The sequence below is a fragment of the Castor canadensis genome, chromosome 12, assembly GCF_047511655.1.
Source record: "Castor canadensis chromosome 12, mCasCan1.hap1v2, whole genome shotgun sequence".
In the NCBI taxonomy this organism is placed as follows: Eukaryota; Metazoa; Chordata; class Mammalia; order Rodentia; family Castoridae; genus Castor; species Castor canadensis.
Genome location: NC_133397.1, coordinates 128,981,067 through 129,000,787, shown reverse-complemented (window position 1 = coordinate 129,000,787; position 19,721 = coordinate 128,981,067). Strand labels below are relative to the sequence as shown.

Genomic DNA, 19,721 nt, shown 5'->3' with positions numbered 1-19,721 from the left:
AAAGAAGAAATTCAAATGGCCAGAAAACACATGAAAAAATGCTCACCATCTCTAGCAATAAAGGAAATGCAAATTAAAACCACACTAAGATTCCACCTCACCCCTGTTAGAATAGCCATCATCAGCAACACCACCAACAACAGGTGTTGGCGAGGATGCGGGGAAAAAGGAACCCTCTTACACTGTTGGTGGGAATGTAGACTAGTACAACCACTCTGGAAAAAAATTTGGAGGCTACTTAAAAAGCTGGACATCGATCTACCATTTGATCCAGCAATACCACTCTTGGGGATATACCCAAAAGACTGTTACTCCAGAGGCACCTGCACATCCATGTTTATTGCGGCACTATTCACAATAGCCAAGTTATGGAAACAGCCAAGATGCCCCAGCACTGACGAATGGATTAAGAAAATGTGGTATCTATACACAATGGAATTTTATGCAGCCATGAAGAAGAACGAAATGTTATCATTCGCTGGTAAATGGATGGAATTGGAGAACATCATTCTGAGTGAGGTTAGCCTGGCTCAAAAGACCAAAAATCGTATGTTCTCCCTCATATGTGGACATTAGATCAAGGGCAAACACAACAAGGGGATTGGACTTTGAGCACATGATAAAAGTGAGAGCACACAAGGGAGGGGTGAGGATAGGTAAGACACCTAAAAAACTACCTAGCATTTGTTGCCCTTAATGCAGAGAAACTAAAGCAGATACCTTAAAGCAACTGAGGCCAATAGGAAAAGGGGACCAGGAACTAGAGAAAAGGTTAGATTAAAAAGAATTAACCTAGAAGGTAACACCCACGCACAGGAAATCAATGTGAGTCAATGCCCTGTATAGCTATCCTTATCTCAACCAGCAAAACCCCTTGTTCCTTCCTATTATTGCTTATACTCTCTCTACAACAAAATTAGAGATAAGGGCAAAATAGTTTCTATTGGGTATTGAGGGAGGGAGCGGGAGGGGGTGGAGTGGGTGGTAAGGGAGGGGGTGGGGGCAGGGGGGAGAAATAAACCAAGCCTTGTATGCACATATGAATAATAAAAGAAAAATGAAAAAAAAAAAAAAAAAAAAAAAAAAACCATCACAAAAAAGGGCTGGTGGAGTGGCTCAAGTGGTAGAGCAACTGCCTAGCAAGTGTGAGGCCCCAAGTTCAAGCCCTAGTACCACAGAAAGAAAAAAAAGAAGGAAAAATCACTCTGTGTGACCACTATGAGATGGGGAGGAAGAATCTGCAATTAGATCTAGATTAAAATGACATGCTAACGACCCAGATTAACTCATCACTCCAGCGGGCGGGAGCTGCAGTCTGGTGGTGTGGGCTGGCAGCCTTTTCTTTTTCTAAACCGGACAGGATGATAAAGGTAACTTCTGTGTAGTTGACCATCTTACCCCTCAAGGTCAATCTGTGGCTAGGCCAGGCCAAATGCTCCATGATATTCCTTGGCTGTTGCTTATGTCTGTTACCTAACACTATGGAAATCTGTCAGCTCTAACCGAATACACAAGAAAAATTTCCAGTTTGGGGTTTTTGTTTTGTTTTGAGACAGAGTAACTATGTAGCCCATGCTAGCCTCAAACTTGGTATGTACCACAGGCTAGTCTTGAAGTCACCACCCTCCTACTTTCACCTCTCCGAAGCTGGAATTACAGACACATACCACCATGCCCGGCAACTTCCAGGTTTTCATTTATGAAATTCTTGTACAAATATCACCAGATAATTCCCAGTCTGCATTCTCTTTTATGTAATACTTGACACTTTTGGCTTCTTCTTACTTTTCTCAAACCTGGTTGTGCATCCACTTCTGTGACAGTGAGTTTACACAACTTCTCTTGTTCTTTCCCTGACCACTTCTTTGCCTTGCAGGTGCTGGTTTCCTGCTGCCCTTCCCATGTGCTGTCTGTAATCGCTCACCTGTGACCTTAGTCTCAGCCTCCACTCTTTGTGAAGTGTGCTCAGATCTGGGTAGCGAGTCCTAGTCACTCCATCTGTGCTGTTTCAACTTCATCCTCCAACTCCTTAAGACCTTATTTTGCTTGTATTTTTAATTCATCCCTCTCCATGGACTCCTTTCCACTGGCCTAGGTAGAAGGATCTCAGTCTGAGGCTAGCCCTGGGCAAAAAGTGTATAATTCTAGTGGAAAATAACCAAAGCAAAAAGGGCTGCAAACATGGCTCAAATGATAGTGTGTGCTTAGCAAGTGCCAGGCCCTGAGTTCAAACTCCAGCACTGCAAAAACAAACAAAATCCTGGTCATTAAGAAACACATATGAAAGTGCTATACACTTTTAAAGTGCTATAATGATTGTAACTCACGTTCCTGTTTCTTTGTAAATTTAGAATTAGCTTTCAAATTGAAAACAGCCTCAGCTTTGGAGTTAAACAACATGGTTTCAAATGTTAGCTCCATTATTTATTATCTATGAGACTTTGAACTAATTAGTAAACCTCTCTGAAAGTGTTTTGCCCACCGTCAATACACCTATTTTTAAAGATTTATTTGTTGGTGGGACTGGGGTTTGAACTCAACGTTTCAAACTTGCCAAGAAGATGCTCTACTGCTTGAGCCGCACCTCTAGTCCATTTTGCTCTGGTTATTTTGGAGATGGAGTCTCAACCATGACCCTCCCAATCTCAGTCTCCCGAGTAGCTAGATTACAGGTGTGAGCTACTGGTACCCCACTAAGATCTATTTTATATGACTGTATGGAAATTAAATACTAAAATATGAAAAGTTATCTTAAGATTACTACAGAGGTAGTCTCATTCATGGTAAGGGAGAAATTGCAACTCTGACATAGATCAGAAGTACCCAACCCTCTCCAAGGGCATGTGCTGGGGATATGCACTTTTTAATCTGCACCCTGTCATATTTCGCATGGACCGGTTACTGGCAGCTGACCCTTCCCTGAGCCTAACTGCCTGCAGCTCCACCCCTGGCAACCAGCTGCACTGTCCACAGGGCAGTCTCACACTGAGGAAATTCCACTCCAACTGCAAGGGCCCCTACAAACATGGCTGCCACTGGAGCCCAAATCCTCCCACAGGAGGCCTGCTCCAGTCACAACCGCTCCAGGCAACCCCTACCAGCTTAGGAAGACTCCATTCTGGACAAGACAAACCCCTGAACTCTAGAAGACCCTGATACTCTCACTCAGGAGGAGAGGGGAAAGCCCCTCCCTGAGACTCAGCAAAAAACCTGATTGGTGCCAGGCATGCTTGTAATTGGCCCATCAGCAAGGCTTGTGACTGACGGAACTGGAGGCCAAGCACACGTAGGACTGTGATCGGTGGTACAATCCCAGCACTGACGTACCTCGCCCTTATCCAGCTGCATAAGAAGGCCCTGGTGTTAGGCCATTTGGCCCCCGAAGGGCCTCACTGGCTACTTGTGTCTTTATCACAGCAGAGCAGGCAAGACTCCAGTGCTTCCACTGCAGCATCATGAGGGCCACACCACCAAGAGGGTAGCTGGTGAGGAGCAGAGAGAGCAGAGGATAGGACTCAAGACAAGGACTGCAGCCCTGGGACCAGTGCCAGGTTCTACAAGTTCTCGAGCTGCCAAAGGCAGAGCTGAGGGTCCCAACGCCTGAAGCTTGGGAACTGAGACAGTAGCTGCTGCGAAGGGCCAGGGTCCTCATGGCCAAAGCTCAGGGCTGCCACCCTGGCTGCTGGCACTTGCAGTCCTAAGTCTCTGGCTTTGGCAGGTAAAGAGCCATAAGCGCACGTTTTCAAGCCTGCAGCTCCAGGTCCCGGGTCCGTAAGCGCAGACCCACACCACCAGGAACTCGGGCTGACACTACACAAGGGAGCTGCTCCCGGCCTCGCCACCCATCGAGCGACAGCAAAGCAGCCGGCACCTGGCTTTTTGTGGCATCTTTCTCTCCATATTATGGATTTTGGGATGACAGGGAAAAAAAAGGCTATATACATATATATTCTCATTTTAAGCTTAAAGATGTTATTCCCGTTCTCAAAAGTTTATTTAAAACAGGACTACAGTGTATGATGAGTAACTAAATATGGATTACATTTTGGTGTGTTTCATGACTTACCATACTATTTACATTTAATTAAATTTCTCTCAGCCATATTATTAAGTTTATTACTGAAGACTGCCCAGACCTAATAAAGACAATAAACACCAATATTGCACAGCACCTCACAATATAAAAAGTGATTTCACAGTCTCAGCAGACTTTAAGTCCTTTGAATTACACAGTATTTCCATTTCTAAGTAGGAAAAACAAGGCTCAAAGTGACTCATCTAACACAACAGGACAGGAACCAAGGTCTCTTTACAATTCCCCCATGCTCATGCTACCATGTAAGTCTGTAATAAACTAGTCCTGGAATAGCAATTTAACACGTTACTCTACTCAGCTACATAGCATATGTCTATAAAACATACAAGTTTTCAGAAAGAGAGACAAATTTTCCTTCTCAGGAGCAACAAGACTTGAGACACTGACAATGGACTAACTCGGGAACATTTTTGCTAGACAGCTTTTTCGATTGATAAACTTGGTAAGACCAAGAAAAATATAAACATAAATCTTTAAACCAGTTGTAAATGACTTAAAACATTTCATAGAGATGACATAGCTGAAGCTGGGCATGGTGGGGTGTGTCTGTTAATCCCAATACCTGGGAGGTTGAGGCAGGAGGATTTCAAGTTCAAGGTCAGCCTGGGCAACACCGTGACTTTGAGATTAGTCTGGACTACATGTGAGACCCTGTCTGAAACAAACAAAAATGTATCTTAACTTTCACATTTGTATTTTGTATAAAACTTAGTGTTTTTTTTTTTTCCCGTGTTTTTATAAAATGCTAAGTAAAAGCATAACACAGGGCTATGATTTTAGCTCAGGGGTAGAGCACTTTCCAGGAATGTGCAAGGTCTTGGGTTCCATCCTCAACACCCCACCCCCTTTCAAAAAAAGTGATAGGAGGGAGGTGAAGGGGTAAGGGAGAGTAATCCAAGGGATTGAACAGAGCAAAGTAAAACACCCCACAGAGGGCATACACGGAGACACCCCTTTGAACATCAACTTAAATATTAGTAAGAAAATCAGGACTGAAAAAGTGTGCCCGCAGGAGGGGTACTAGTTGGAAAGAGGACGGTGAAGGAAGGAGATTAAGGTGAGGGTATGGTTGATGGACTTCAAATATCTACAAGAAACAGAACTAAATAATCTCTTGCAATTGCTTTAGTGGGATGGGGAAGGGGCTGAGGGGGAGAGACAAGGGGGGGGCGATGAAAATAATGTACAATATAAGTCCAATCGCAATTGTCATTATGAACCCCCCCATAATGAATATTTCCCAACAAAAAATTTTTTTTTTTCTTTTTTTATTTTTTTTTCATTTTTCTTTTATTATTCATATGTGCATACAAGGCTTGGTTTATTTCTCCCCCCTGCCCCCACCCCCTCCCTTACCACCCACTCCACCCCCTCCCGCTACCCCCTCAATACCCAGCAGAAACTATTTTGCCCTTATCTCTAATTTTGTTGTAGAGAGAGTATAAGTAATAATAGGAAGGAACAAGGGGTTTTGCTGGTTGAGATAAGGGTAGCTATACAGGGCATTGACTCACATTGATTTCCTGTGCGTGGGTAAAAGTGGTAAACTGTAAGGTCCCTTGAAAATCACCAAGTTTAAAAACATTTCAAACAAGCCTGTTGCCATCCAATTTATTAGGAACAAAGACTGGCCAGGCACCCCTGGTGCCGGACGCCTGTAATCCTAGAGATCCGGAGGATCAAGGTACGAGGCCAGCCCGGGAAACAATTACCAAGACCGCAGACTGGAGCTGTGGCTGAAGCCAGAGAGCACCTGCTCCTCGAGCGCGAAGGCCCAAGTTCAAATCCCAATCCCACCAAAGAGCAAATCTGACCAACGTGCCCAGCGTTGAGCGGCAACTCTAAACACCCCAGCATTCACAATTAGCCGCTCCTACCACGTGGCAGCGAGCTCGAGTTCACCCTAACTTTTGGGAAGTAGCACTATCTCTGCAGGGCCCGGCGACGCCCTCGGAAGCCGCCCAGACCACGTGGCCACGGCGGCCCCGCACTCCCGGCGGCCATCGGAGCGAGGTTCGAGTCCCAGAAAGGACCCGGGAGCCCGGGGCTCGGCCACGCCTTGTCAGACCCTCCGTGGCGACACAGGGCTCTGCTCCCCACATCCCCACTCCGCACGAGCCTCTCACGTCCACTCCCGGCCCGGACAGCCAAAGAACAGCACAAGGCGTTCTTTTACTGATGTCGGGCGCTTCTTTGTCCCCAGACGCGAGCAAGACAGGATTTCGAGCTCCCCGCGGTCCCGCAGGGCCGACATGAGCCACCCTGGCCTTCCCGGGTCTGGCGCCCGGCCCGGGAGCAACTGCGTGCTCGCCCGACTCCGGCCCTCGGAGAAGGGACGGGATCCTGGGGCGCGGGCCGGGACGGCGGGAGGCGGAAACTGCTGGCGGTGAGGCCGGGCGGTTCCCGCCGACGTGGGCGGGGGAAGGGCAGCAGCGACACCGGAAGTCAGTCTAGGAGGGAGGAAGGGAGGGTAGAACCTGGGGGACCGAGACTTCCGGTGGCGCAAAGCGTGTCGGGAGCGGCTTCCCGCAAACCTCCTTCTCCGGCCTCCGGAGGGACCGCCGGTACCGCTGCCTCGGCTTTCACGACCTGCGTTCGGCCAGACGGCCGCCAGTGCGGCTTTGCCCGTGCTTGGCTCTGTCCATATCCGTTCCCAGGCGGCCGTCGGGGTTCTGGCGGCGGCCGACATGTTGTGAGGCGGCAGCGCGGGTGTGTGAAAGGATGGTTTGGCCGAGGCGGCGGCAAGGACTGCTGGCGGCGGCGGTGGGGGCTCCGGCTCAGTAGAGCCGAGCCCGTGGGGTGCCCGCCCGGTACCGCGGCGAGGCCCGGCCGTGGACCTTGCCCCGGCCCCGCTGAGGTCCGGTTAGACGTCAGCGCCCGCCCTCGGGGGACGTGGAGGTGGCTCCCACCACTCACGTTCCCCGAGTTCCCGGGTCCCCAACGCCCTCGGACGCCCCGAGTCTCAGGCCTCGCCGTTCCCGCCCTCGGGAGCCCGCCCCCTCCTACCCGTGCACCCCGCAGCCCCGGGCCGCCCGGGGACCGGTCGCTGGCGTCTTCGGGTCGCGAGGCGCGATGGCCTCCTCGTCGGGCAACGACGACGACCTGACGATCCCCAGGGCGGCTATCAACAAGATGATCAAAGAGACTCTGCCCAACGTGCGCGTGGCCAACGACGCGCGGGAGCTGGTGGTGAACTGCTGCACCGAGTTCATCCACCTCGTGTCCTCGGAGGCCAACGAGATCTGCAACAAGTCGGAGAAGAAGACCATCTCCCCGGAGCACGTCATCCAGGGTAGGTGGGGCCTCAGTGGGGTCCCCGGGGAGGGACCCATCGCCTTCTCACCGCTGACCCCAGAGGTGGCCGTCTGTGTCTCGGTGATGGGCACCTGACCCGCATGCGCAAGGCCCTGGGTTCGATTCCTTGGGGGCGGACTCGCGTAAGGCGCGCGTGCTCATCGGAAAGTTGATCCCGTCAAGGAAGGGGAGTTTGTCACCTGCTCTGTGGTCTGATGGTGGAATGCTCATCCGCAGGCCACCGGACAACTCCTGTCGTCTTCTGAAAGAGGGAAGTAGGGGCTGCAGGTGCGGTGAGGTGATAGGGCGCCTGCCTAGCAAGTGAAGCACCCGAGTCCAAGCTCCAGAACCGCCATAAATAAGTGTTTTCCTTTAAAATTAAAAAAAAAGTGATGTTGCTTGCCTTGTTCGTTAGAGGTATGTTTTAAAGGCTTGGATTGGAAGGTTATATAAAAGCTGACTTTACTTTCTTTGAGACAGGATCTCACTATGTAGGCTAGGCTGATCCAACTCTTAATAATTCTGCCTCAGCCTTTGAGTGCTGGGATTACAGGCGGGTACCGTCACACCCTGCTAAAATATTTTTTTAAAGGGAACATTTTCCTATCCCTTCCTGCTGCCGTCCCATTGGATATATGTATACACTTAAGCTTTTATTGAAAGCACTTGCAAAAGTTTCAGAACTTCTGCCTTATCTTGGGAGGGATTTAGTCCAGCGGTATGGATTTGGAAGACTGTTGTGATGGTTTCTGGGAGGGGCGACATAACGACTAGCTGCAGTGTCTTGGGAAGCACTTTCTGTGACTTTTCTTTTACATGTACTCTTAGGAAGTTGTATTCAGTTTTATGTGATAACTTGTCTTTTGTAATAAATTAAAATTGCAACCATTTGATTGTTTTTGAAGTCAGAAAAAAGTTGTTTAATCGTACCTGTGCTAGTTCTCTGCCATTGCCTGTTGTAGTTTCACTTTCTAAAAGTTTGACTTTGCTGTGACTGTCAAGTGGAGAACACATCTGCTCATATTGATCATACCCACCTCTTCACTGTCAGTGTTCACAGAGGGTTAAGTGATTCACTTTGGATTCTTTATGACATCCTGAAGGTGGATTTAAAATACCCCCTGCTAGGCCCAACGACAGCTGCAGAGAGCTTGCCCAGCTCCTGAGGGCCCTGGGTTCAGTGGGCATGTACACATACCTGCATCTCTGCATACAGCTGCGCGAGTCTTTTTGTGTGTACATGTGTACACCTGTGTACTCTGCCATTTCATTCCAATGAGGACGTGTACTCAATCTGCCATTTCATCAAATAGTAGAAAAACTGCGTATTTGGTTCTTTTTTTTTGGTGGGAGGTGGGACTGGGGCTTGAGCTCTAGGCTTGCAAAGCAAGCACTCTACTGCTGGAGCCACTCCTCCAGTCCAGTATATTTGATTCTTTTGGTGGGTGGCATTAGGGTTATATAGCCCAGTCCCATGTTCCTGCCTCAGCCTCCCAGTGCTGGAATTGTAGGCACTGTCACACCCTGCGGCATGTTTGATTCTGAAAGCTAGAAAATGAAAAACAAGCTGTCCACTTTTCTTCTTTTGCGTTTTTATTTTTACATTGTATGTGTGATTGCTGTCATAAGTCTTTCAAACGATTATCCAACACAGACAGATGTAATTTCCTTTTACAGCTCTTAGAAAAAGAACCTTTTGTCAACATTACCTTTTTAATGAAAGCTGCTAAAGATTTCAACAGAATCTGCCTAAAATGTTTGTTTACACTATGGTAGTGGGGACTGTTCCAAAAGTCTCATAACACATTACAGTCTGTCTTCTTGGGGGAGAGTTTATTCTTTTCTAGGATATATTTAGATTTCTGATTGACAAGATGGAATAAAAGTGCAGCTGTAGCAAGCAGGGTTTATGCTAACTTCAGGCTAATGTATGAGTCACAAAGTTAGCAAAAGAGCATTTGCCTTTGTGCAATGAGGATCTATTAAATTTTGAGGGGGGGGTACTAGGGCTCGAACTCAGGGTCTCATGCTTGTTAGGCAGGTGCTCCCCAACTTAAGCCACTCTGCCAGCCCCAGATCTCTTAATTTTTAAAGAATCATTTATTGGGCTGGGGTTGTAGCTCACAGTGGTAGAGTGCCTGCTTAGAAGGTCCAGACCCTGAGTTCAAACTCCAGTAGCACAAAAAAATTATTTATTGACCTGTTGCAATCATACATTTACCTGTTTTTTTCTTGTAACTTTGCTGCTGTTAGGGGAAAGAATCCGTAAAATGTGCTCCAGTTGGGGAAGTAAACTTTACACTTTTATGATTTAATTTAAAGAAGTTTGAGGAGGCTGGTGGAGTGGTTTAAGTTGTAGACCACCTGCCTATCAAGCATGAGGCCCTGAGTTCAATCCCGAGTACTGCCCAAAAAAGAAAGCAATTTAAAAAGAAAAAAAGAACTTAGGTGAATGTAAATGGGATAAAAGTTTATAAATGGACTTAAAAGTTTTGAGGGATTAAAGATTTTTTTTGTTTTTTGTTTTTTTTGGCAGTGCTAGGGTTTGAACTCAGGGCCTCACACTCGCTAAGCAGGCAGTCTTACTGCTTGAGCCACTCTGCCAGCCCCTGGTTTTTAAAGAAATGCTTTTCTGTCAGTGTTGGTTATTTAGGAATGTAGGATTTATCCATGTGGAATGATAAGTACATTTATGTTTTATTAAATCACATTTTTCTCACATGCTGAACCTTCGGTTTTTTTAAGGCTTTGCTTCAGTCCATTTTACTTCTTCAGTTGCTACCTGGCTTTACTTTGTTAAAACAAATTAAGTAGTTCTGTAAAATGCAGATTAAGATTGAAATAATTTTGTCACCAGTAAACATATGAAACATCAAAACTTAGCTTAAAACAATCTTTCTTTGTGTTTTGGTTGTTTTGAGTTTAAGAAAGTAGACTTGGAATTGAAGTTACAGACACACAGATAAAGGGAGTTTCAAGGGGTTGAAGGTGTTTTTTTTTTCATTCCTATTTCTGCCCCCCCACCCCCACCCCTTACTGGAGTTTGAACTCAGGGACACTCCACCAGCCCTTGTGTGTGTGTGTGTGTGATGGGTTTTTTCGAGATAGGGTCTCTCAAACTATTTCCCTGGGCTGGCTTTCAACCAAGAGCCTCCTGATCTCTGCCTCCTGAGTAGCTAGGGTTACAGGCATGAGCCACTGGCCACTGGCTTATTCCTGTTTTTTATTTCATTCCTGTTTAATGTAAACACATATTCTTCAATAAATGCTAACATGTTCTGTTGCATTATGAAAAGAACAGACATTGAAAATCAAGTGCTGTAAGTTCAGTACTGGAAATTCTCTGGCCTTAGGCAGATCTGTTAGCAGACTTCCCCGTTTACATATGAATAATGCTTATTTCAAGTAGACCTTGCAAGTGTTGAGAATCAGTCGGGGCTTGAGAACCTTACGTGAAATATGCTGCAATAAATACTAATTCTAAAAATTAAAACATAAAGCTGAAGGTTATGTTTAACATTACATCACGATGCCTTTACAAAACCCCAATTAAATAATGTTTGAAATGATACTGGCTAATCTCTTGCTACTTTTTTTTTCACATTTATGAGAAGAGCAACTGAAAGTAGTGAAAGTTTGAAAAAGTCACTGAAAATTTGCTGATTCAGTCAGTGAATTGCTCCATGCTGTCTGTGTTAAGGACTTTTTTTCTTAATTCAAGCCCCTCCTATGTTGGTGCTTTTGAAAAATATAATAAAAAGGGATCTCTGGAAAAGCAGTGAAAAAATAGAACAGTAAAATTTTTTTCAGTAGATTCAGTGGACATAAAATTACTGTCAAGTTGTCATAAAAGTCCTTGAATACTTTGAGTTTGCATTCTTACCTCATCACAACAACCATTACATCTTACCAGCAACAACCATTACAAACACAGCTGGTACAGGTCCATGGGCCACACATTGAGTAGCTTTGCTGTAAAGCCAAAACCACAATCTAGTTTGGAAAGTAGATGTGAAATGGTTTTGAAATCAGAGGAACTGAGTGATTGCAGATGAGTTATAATAATAGTGAGAATGACATTTTGTGTTGCCTCAATTGTCAGTTATACAAATTTTTTTTTTTGGTGGCACTGGGGTTTGAACTCAGGCCTAGTACTTGCTAGGCAGGAGCTCTAGCACTTGAGCCACAACCTCCAGCCCTTTTTTGCTTTAGTTATTTTTCCAGTAGGGTTTCCTGTTTTTGTGCAGAGCTGACAAAATCCACCTACCTGTGGCTTCCTGGGTAGCTGGGACCATAGGCCTTCACCCACCCCCTGGATTGTTGATTGAGGTGGGTCTCACTTTGCCCAGACTAGCCTTGAACCTGCATCCTTCTGATCTCTGCTTCCCGAATAGCTGGGGTTACAAATACAAGCCATTGTGCCTGGCTTGCTTGTCTTTAAATCGTGTTTTTCCAGGAGTATGGTACATGCTGGGGCTGGAACCCAGGGCCTAACACACTAGGCAAATGTTCTGTCATTGAGTTACATCCTCTGCCCAAACTTTTTGTTTTGTTTTTTTCCCCTCCTGTCACCCGACAGTTACTTGCTAAGTGTTGCCATTGTGGTGGGTCCTAGTAGGATATAAAGACTTGGCTTCTTCCCTGCCATTAACCTCTTTTTGCTGACCTGGATCCCTGGGAGTAGTGGTGTCATGGGGGACCTGGTTCTCCAAGGTCTTCAGAAATCTTTGCCAAACTGATGGGCCAAGGAGTCACTGGCCTGCGTCCTCATCATGCTTTTTAAGTGAAATACATTGCACGTTTCCCACAAAAAGCAGAAATTAAGAGAATGATGACTTACACATTTGTAAAGGTACTACACATCACATATTTTATTTTGAAATTAAAAAAAAATTTTTTTGAGACACGCTACTCCTAGTAGCCTATTGGCTTCAAACTCTTCCATCTTCCTGCCTCAGCCTCCCAAGTGCTGGGATTACAGGTGTGCACCATCACAACCTAAACTGGTATATTGGATGAAAGAAAAAACTTACCTGTTCTTTCATGTGTTATCAGCCTACTTTTTCTCAGCCAAATGACACAAGCTGTTATTAACAAATATATTCCAAATAGTTGCCTTTTCTGAATTCTTTAAGAAGCAACTTACTATAAGCAGTACAGTAAACTTTTGGGGGGTAGGGGGTAGCACTGGGGTTTGAATTCAGGGCTTCACACTTGCTAGGCAGGTGCTCTACCACTTGAGCCACTCTGCCAGCCCTGTTTTGTGTTGGGTATTTCTGAGATAGGGTCTTTTTGAACTATTTGCCTGGGCTGGCTTTGAACCATGATCCTTCTGAATAGCTAGTGGCATGAGCCACTGGCATCTGGCTAAGATATTTTTCTTACTAAACCAGGTATTATCACATTACACTTTTTTTTTTTAAATCATTATTATTATGTTTGTTTTGTTTTAATGGAACTGGGGTTTTGAACTCACTCAGGGCCTTTCATGCTTGCTAGGCAGGCACCCTCCCACTTGAGCCATACCTCCAGTTCTGCACACTTTTTAAATCCTCACACAAAATGCTATGGTCTTTTACAAATTAGAAAAAAGAAGGAAAAATGAATGCACGAGCCTTGAAATGTTGCATACGTTTTAACGTATTTACAATCTAATATTAACAAAGTTGGTAAAAATATTCACCTCAGTCACCCAGACGATTGCTATGCAACTATAAAATAGGTGAAATTATTAGAAAGCAGCACTCCACACCCACCAAGGGGGGAACCCCATAAAACTTCAGGTTCCATAGTCAGGGAAGCTGTATTTTATTACCTTTCGTGTCTTCATTTCTCTAGCACTAGAAAGTTTGGGCTTTGGCTCTTACATCAGTGAAGTAAAAGAAGTCTTACAAGAATGCAAGACAGTAGCGTTAAAAAGAAGAAAGGCAAGTTCTCGTTTGGAAAACCTTGGCATTCCTGAAGAAGAGTTGTTGAGACAGCAACAGGAGTTATTTGCAAAAGTAAGTGATGGCATTTTCAAGTATACATCTGAAATCTGCTGTTTGCTAACAAATCACACTGGTTTCTGAAATCACTTCCTAAGTCAATGTACATGTCGGGGACTTTGGGTAATTGCATGATTACTAGTAGTGTCTGATACTTAGACTCTGGTTGTGTGACATTAACAACTGCAGAGGCCTGTGTTCTAAAGAGAGCAGCTCCAGGTAACTGCTGAGATTCTACTTTGACCATTTAAAAGAATGAAAAGTATTCCTAAAGTCCGTAAGCTTTGAAGTGATGTTCTAGTGAGAAAACACTGGCTTGGAGCTGTGGCATAAGCGGCAGAACACCTGCCTTGAAAGTGTGAAGCCCTGAGTTCAAACCCCAATCCCATGAAAGAAAAAGAGAGAGAAAGAGAAAAAAAAAATGCTATTAGCAGATTTCATGAGGAGTGGTGTACAAGGAAAATGTGATTAACATACACTTTGTAGTTAAATTGGGTCTTACTATATCTTTTAAAACATTCTAGTCGTAAAAAATTTTAGAGGCTAGTAGAGCAGAGAAAGGGAGAAAATTTTTCTTTTTTCTAATACCTAGTCTGTGAAGGATTAGCATCAAGTACTAATATCCTTATGTTTTGTTTTTTTGTTTTTAAATGAGAGAAGTTAGCAAGGCCATTTGTTCTTGATTCGTTCTGTTTGTTGGAGACCAGGTCTTGCTATGTAGCCAGTCTGGCTTCAAACCCCAGGTCTTCCTTCCTCAGTATCTTGAGTGCTAGGATTATAGGCTACCACACCTGGCTTTTTTTTTCTTTTTTCCCTTACTAAGTTCTAGCCTCTCATTTAAAATTGGAAGAGTTTTATTTAGATTGAATAGAAGTGAGGTTTTGTACAAGGTACTGTAGTAACCATTAGAACTGAGAAGTATCATTTTAGATAAACTTCCATATTAACTCCATAGCTCTTGTTCTGCAGCCAGAACAGTCAGTTTGTTTTACTTGACAAAGCATTTGAGTTGGGGGCATGGTGGACTACCTGACTGGCAAATTGAGGCCCTGTCTTCAAACCCCACTGCCATTTCAAGTGTTTTTGTTTGTTTGTTTTTTGTTTTTTTGGTGCTAGTGGGGCTTGAACTCAGGGATACACACTCACTCGTCAGGAGCTCTACCACTTGAGCCACTCCACCAACCACCCCTCCCATTGCCATTTCAAAACAAAACATTAGAAAAAAATCAACCCTAATATCATCAAAAAAAAAAAAACATTTGAATCTTTCTGTTTTGTTTTTTGAGACATGGTCTTGCTACTGTATAGCCCAAACTGGTGTAGAACTTAGTCCTCCTGCCTCCACCCAGCAAGTGCTAGGATTATAGTATAGGTATATTGTACCACACCCCAGGAGCACTTCTTTACCATGGCTTCATCAGTTTGTCCTGTAGCAGAAACTGAATCCAGTTCACATTTTCCCTAATACTTAAAGAGCCAGCCTGAGCCTGTGCCCTCTCCTTAGGGGTGTGGATCCCAACTTAGGGCTCCTCCTAGAAATGCAGGTGCATTAGTGTCAGCTGATTCATGCCTCCTCAGAGGTCTGAGTTTCAGATCTGTGTACTTTACTTGTTCCTCTAAACTTACAAGTTTTTAATTTCTACTTTTTTCCCTTGTCCTTGGTGGCTGCTCTCTGTAATTGCCATTCTGTAATGTCTTGCCTTTTCTGTTGCCTCTTACAACAACTTTACACTTGGTTAACAGTCCTTTACATTCAGTTCTTTCTGTCTCCTGGCAACACTCATGCCGGAGGAGAAAGCAGTATTTCAGTTTGATTTCAAGGTGGAAATCAGGATCTTTCAGGTAGAATGAGTGTCAGCAAGAGTAAAGATAACAGGATGAGAAGTACATCATACATTCGGGAAACGTTTTACATTCTGATTTCTTCTGAAGCAGTAGGGTAGGGAATTGTGATAGGAAAGTAAGTGAACAATGTCTGGGTAGTTATTCCATTTACATGCAGTACTTTTCCCTAAGACTTAGGGCTACTGTACTAGAGAACTTGTAAGCCACAGAAACACCTGTATATTGAAAATGTTTACATCAAGATTGTGACTTGAGGGGACAGAAGAAAGGAGAAAAGAATCACAGGGACAGGAAGCAAAGAGAGACTGCTGTGATTTCCCCGTCAGCCTTTGCAGTTTCTTTAACTGAGCTAAAAGGTTGTGGGGTTCTTGCTTTCCAGATGTACCACAATTATATAGTAGTGTGAAAAGACCCAAGTTTAATAATGACTAAGTCTGTCATTGGCTTAACTTGTATTTAACCAAAGTGTATTGATTGTGGGCTCAAACAGTTGTTATTTGTGTCTATGTTTTGACATTCAGGCCAGACAGCAGCAAGCAGAATTGGCCCAACAGGAGTGGCTTCAAATGCAGCAGGCCGCCCAACAGGCCCAGCTGGCAGCCGCCTCAGCCAGCGCGTCCAATCAAGCGGGGTCTTCCCAAGATGAGGAAGATGATGACGATATCTGAACCCACCAGCCGAGTTCTGTTTCCTCTATACATGTTTCCTTGCACAAGAAAAGTGAAAAAATGCTTATCTGTAATTTTGTATGCATCTTGGTGGACTTGCCATTGGTATTCTAGGGTCTGCTGTTGAGTTTCATATATTGTGTGCTATATATGTAAAGATTGTCTCTTTGAACTATTGAAAATTTAAGGTTCAGTATAATATCAATTTTGAATTTTTAATGGTGTTTATGAAATTTTGGATAGCAGTGAGCCCTTTATTTGATCAATAAACAGTGTTACAGAAAACTTCAAGTTTATAAAAATACAGTGAAATTTATACAGAAGCTCTTAATCTGCATTTGCATTTCCTTTGCCCTTTTAACAAAACTAAAATTGGGAATTTTAAATTAGGTGGGGTGGGGTGTGATGCAGAATACATTGGATCAGGTTGGTGAAAAAAAAAGAGTTCAGTTCTATAGTATCTGAATTTTTTTTGTCTTTTAAAATGAGTATATATACATATGTATACAGGCAATAAATATATATGCTCAGATAAACAGACTTGTCTAGAGAAACCTCAAAAAGACATTCAAAAACGTGGAAGAGTGTGTTTGATAGTAGTTAAATTTTTTTGAGTTACGTTTTTTATTTTGTTTTTGTTTTGTGTGGAGGTAAAAATTAGTTTTATTATGATGTAATTTATCTGGAGCTACACTATTACATTTCAAAGACTGCCCGGTTTTGAGGACTGCCATGATCCTTACTGTTCACTCCAGTTTGGGAATCGTTCAGAGTATTACTTGCTTGTTAATCCGTGCTTATATTCCTCATGTCTATAGTGAGACTTGGGGAATGATTGCTGAGGTTCCATTGGTTTAACTGAGATGAACATTGAAACCTTTGCTAGCTAAAGAAAGAAAGCAAAGGAGCATGCTTGCTTTGGAAAAGGGCTTTTTAGAGTTGAACTTGTAGTTTACTTAGTTTTGTTTTTAGCATTACCTTTACATTTTCTTGACTAGATAGCCTACAGTGCAGTGCTGCCTTCTGACCTGGCACCGTTGTTTCCTTCATCATTTAGACAGCTTTAACAGAAGTTTGCTTTTGTTTAAGAAAGTATGTCAGCTGACCGGCCCTATGTAGAGTATAAGTAGTTTCATTAAAAGGGAGAAGTTTTAATTTGGTTTCAGTAGATAAAAGTTTGGTTGTGATTGTTGCAGGAATCCATTGGATTGGAAAAACGGCACAGTGTTTGTATTTTGGAGGCAGAAAGGAAAAGTCACTTAAGATAATACGAAGTAATTAAATTCCTGTCAATTGCCAAGTCATTTGAATTTCTGTAGTCACCAAGCCCAAATATAGACTCTAGGTGCCAGGACTCCAATTGTAATTGGAGAGCTAAGTAAGTGAAGTTTCTAAGTATTAGACTTCTTAATGATCACACTTTTCAGTCTTAGAAAAGACAGTTATCAAATACACTTCCCCCATATAACCAGAAGGTTAATAGTTTTGCTGAATGCTTCAAGTTGAAATTACTTCACGTTACTTCCTGGATATCATATCCATGAAGTATGTTTGGACAAGATAGAAGGCATTGTTTTTTAAAAAGTTTTAAGTACCAAAGGTAGTGTAGTCTAGAGAAAGAGTAAGTTAGTAAGTGTTGCTTTTCTGATTGCACTGTAACACCCTCGTACTTCCTCAAGTACACAGCCGTAGGCATTTTTCTTTCTGATGCAGACTTCAGGTTGGTTAATAATTTCCTGCATCTGATAATGTACTATATGTTTAAAGCCTAGTGAATTTTCATTTGATATTCTTGTGATTTCATATGCTGTATTCTTCAAGCAATAAAATTCTGATGTGTTTTATAAATTGTTTTTATATTGATTATCTATAGGGAGATTCTTATCACCATTTTTACTACTTTTGAGAATGTTAAAGCCAAAAGACATTTTGGTCATTTGGTATGTATTACTGTCATTCTCCTTTGTTTACTATTATTTCAGAAAATGTGGTTTTACTTGTGTGTTTGTAATTTATAGTCCTAGGATCAAGGCATAGCAAGGCTAATTATCTTCAGCATTTAAAAGTCATCATTGTATGTTACCAGTCATCAACACTTTTTAGTCTTTTGAAGAAAGAAACAAAATCTTTAGAGTTATTGACAAAGAGTTTTTACTTACTAAATATTTTCCCCCTCTTGAATATGTGTGTATCTTACCTGGCAGATTATAAACTCGATGTGTCTAAGAAGCACCAGTTTTTAAAACTGTATAAACTATACATAACAAGAGTGCACAAGTAAGGGTTTGACCAAATTAAACACCCTTATTGCCAGCCCTCAAATCAAAACACAGCATTATGAGTACCCCAAAGTCCTTCTTCCCCTATTTTAACACTGTCTTCTCCCCAGAAATAATTCCTGCCCTGACTAAAAACTGTAAATTAGTTTTGCCTGTTTTTATGTCATGTAAATGCAGCCATATATAAATGCTTTGTTCACTTACCATTTTTGTGAATGTCACCTGTGACAAATATCTATTCTAGCGACTTAAAACAGTAAAGATTTATTCTCGTAATTGTAGAGGTCCAAAGTCCAAGTCAGTTTCATTAGGCCAAAATGGAGGTCTGAGAAGGATTGATTCCTTCTAAAGGTAGTGAGGGAAGAATGTCAGCCTCTAATGACGGCCTGTACTCTGAGCTCATGGTCCCTTCCTTCCTCCACGTTCCAGGCCTGCTTTCATTACTCCATCATCATTTATGGCCCCCTCCAGATACTCAGGTAATACCCCAGTCTCCAGATGCTTCACTTAATCACATGTACAATGTTTGCCCTATAAAGTGATATTCACAAGTTCTAAGAACTAGGACTTGTACATGGCTAGAGGCCCTTATTCTACCTACCGAAGTGAAATTGACCCAGACTGTTGCATGTCGTCCTTTCCTACTCATTACCATAAGTGCTCCGTTTGTCCATTTTTTTATCATCCAAAATTTGTTGTCCGTTCTAGCACTAATAGGAACTTGAATTCCTGGTTCTAGGATGTTACAGACTGCTGTGGAAAGTACACACGTCTCTTGGTGAGTGTGTGTGCACATTTCTGCTGAGTATATACCTAAGGAATGGAATCGCTGGTTGTGGGTTATACACACTGTCAATTTTAGTAAGTACTGTCAAATAGTTTTCCCAAGTGTTTGTAAGAAGGCACCGTTTTAATGTGTATCTTAATGAATCCCCAATGACATAGCTTGAGAATATTAATGAACTTCTCAAAATACCTAAATTATACAAAGTGAGTTATACTTTGACAGCAGGTCTGTTATTTAACATCGTATGAGGAAAATAAAAGTCTTGTTATTACTGACTTAGTAATAGCATGTACTCATTAGGTTATAATCCATAGAATTGAGTTGTAGAAAAATAATGTGATTTAATTTCATAATTTAAAGTTTTGGTTATAACCTTATTTAAATACACAGACATTTCCTTGTGCAGGTCTAAATTATGTCTGTCTGACTCATATGTGTCCAAATGGCCACCAGGAAGAATTCGATTCAGACAGCATGGGAGCTCCCTTCTGGCTTCACGTGGATTCCTTGCTTCCTTTTAGCACTTGGCTACAGCCCCTGCCCCAGTCCCTCTCCTTCGCAACTTACCAGGCCTATGGAGTCAGGTACGATTGGCTAGGGTGAAGAGAATGACAGCAGTGCAGGTGGCCCTCTCACCTCTGGTGTCACCAATGGTCTTTTTCCTGTTTCAGAAGTAAGTAGAAAAAGCAGATAATCCCTTTTTGGGGGCGGGGGGTGGCACTGGGATTCAAACTCAGGGCCTTACACTTGCTAGGCAGGTGCTCT

At 43.2% G+C, this 19,721-nt stretch overlaps 1 protein-coding gene across 1 annotated transcript; it reads left to right on the top strand.

The window, feature by feature from the left end:
* The first annotated feature begins 7,040 nt into the window (after positions 1–7,040).
* Positions 7,041–19,369, top strand: Dr1 (down-regulator of transcription 1). The gene is made up of 3 exons (XM_020171841.2): positions 7,041–7,388; positions 13,229–13,392; positions 15,744–19,369. Exons 1-3 carry the CDS (start codon positions 7,169–7,171, stop codon positions 15,888–15,890), a joined length of 531 nt encoding a protein of 176 aa, XP_020027430.1. The 5' UTR covers positions 7,041–7,168; the 3' UTR covers positions 15,891–19,369.
* Positions 19,370–19,721: the final 352 nt, after the last annotated feature.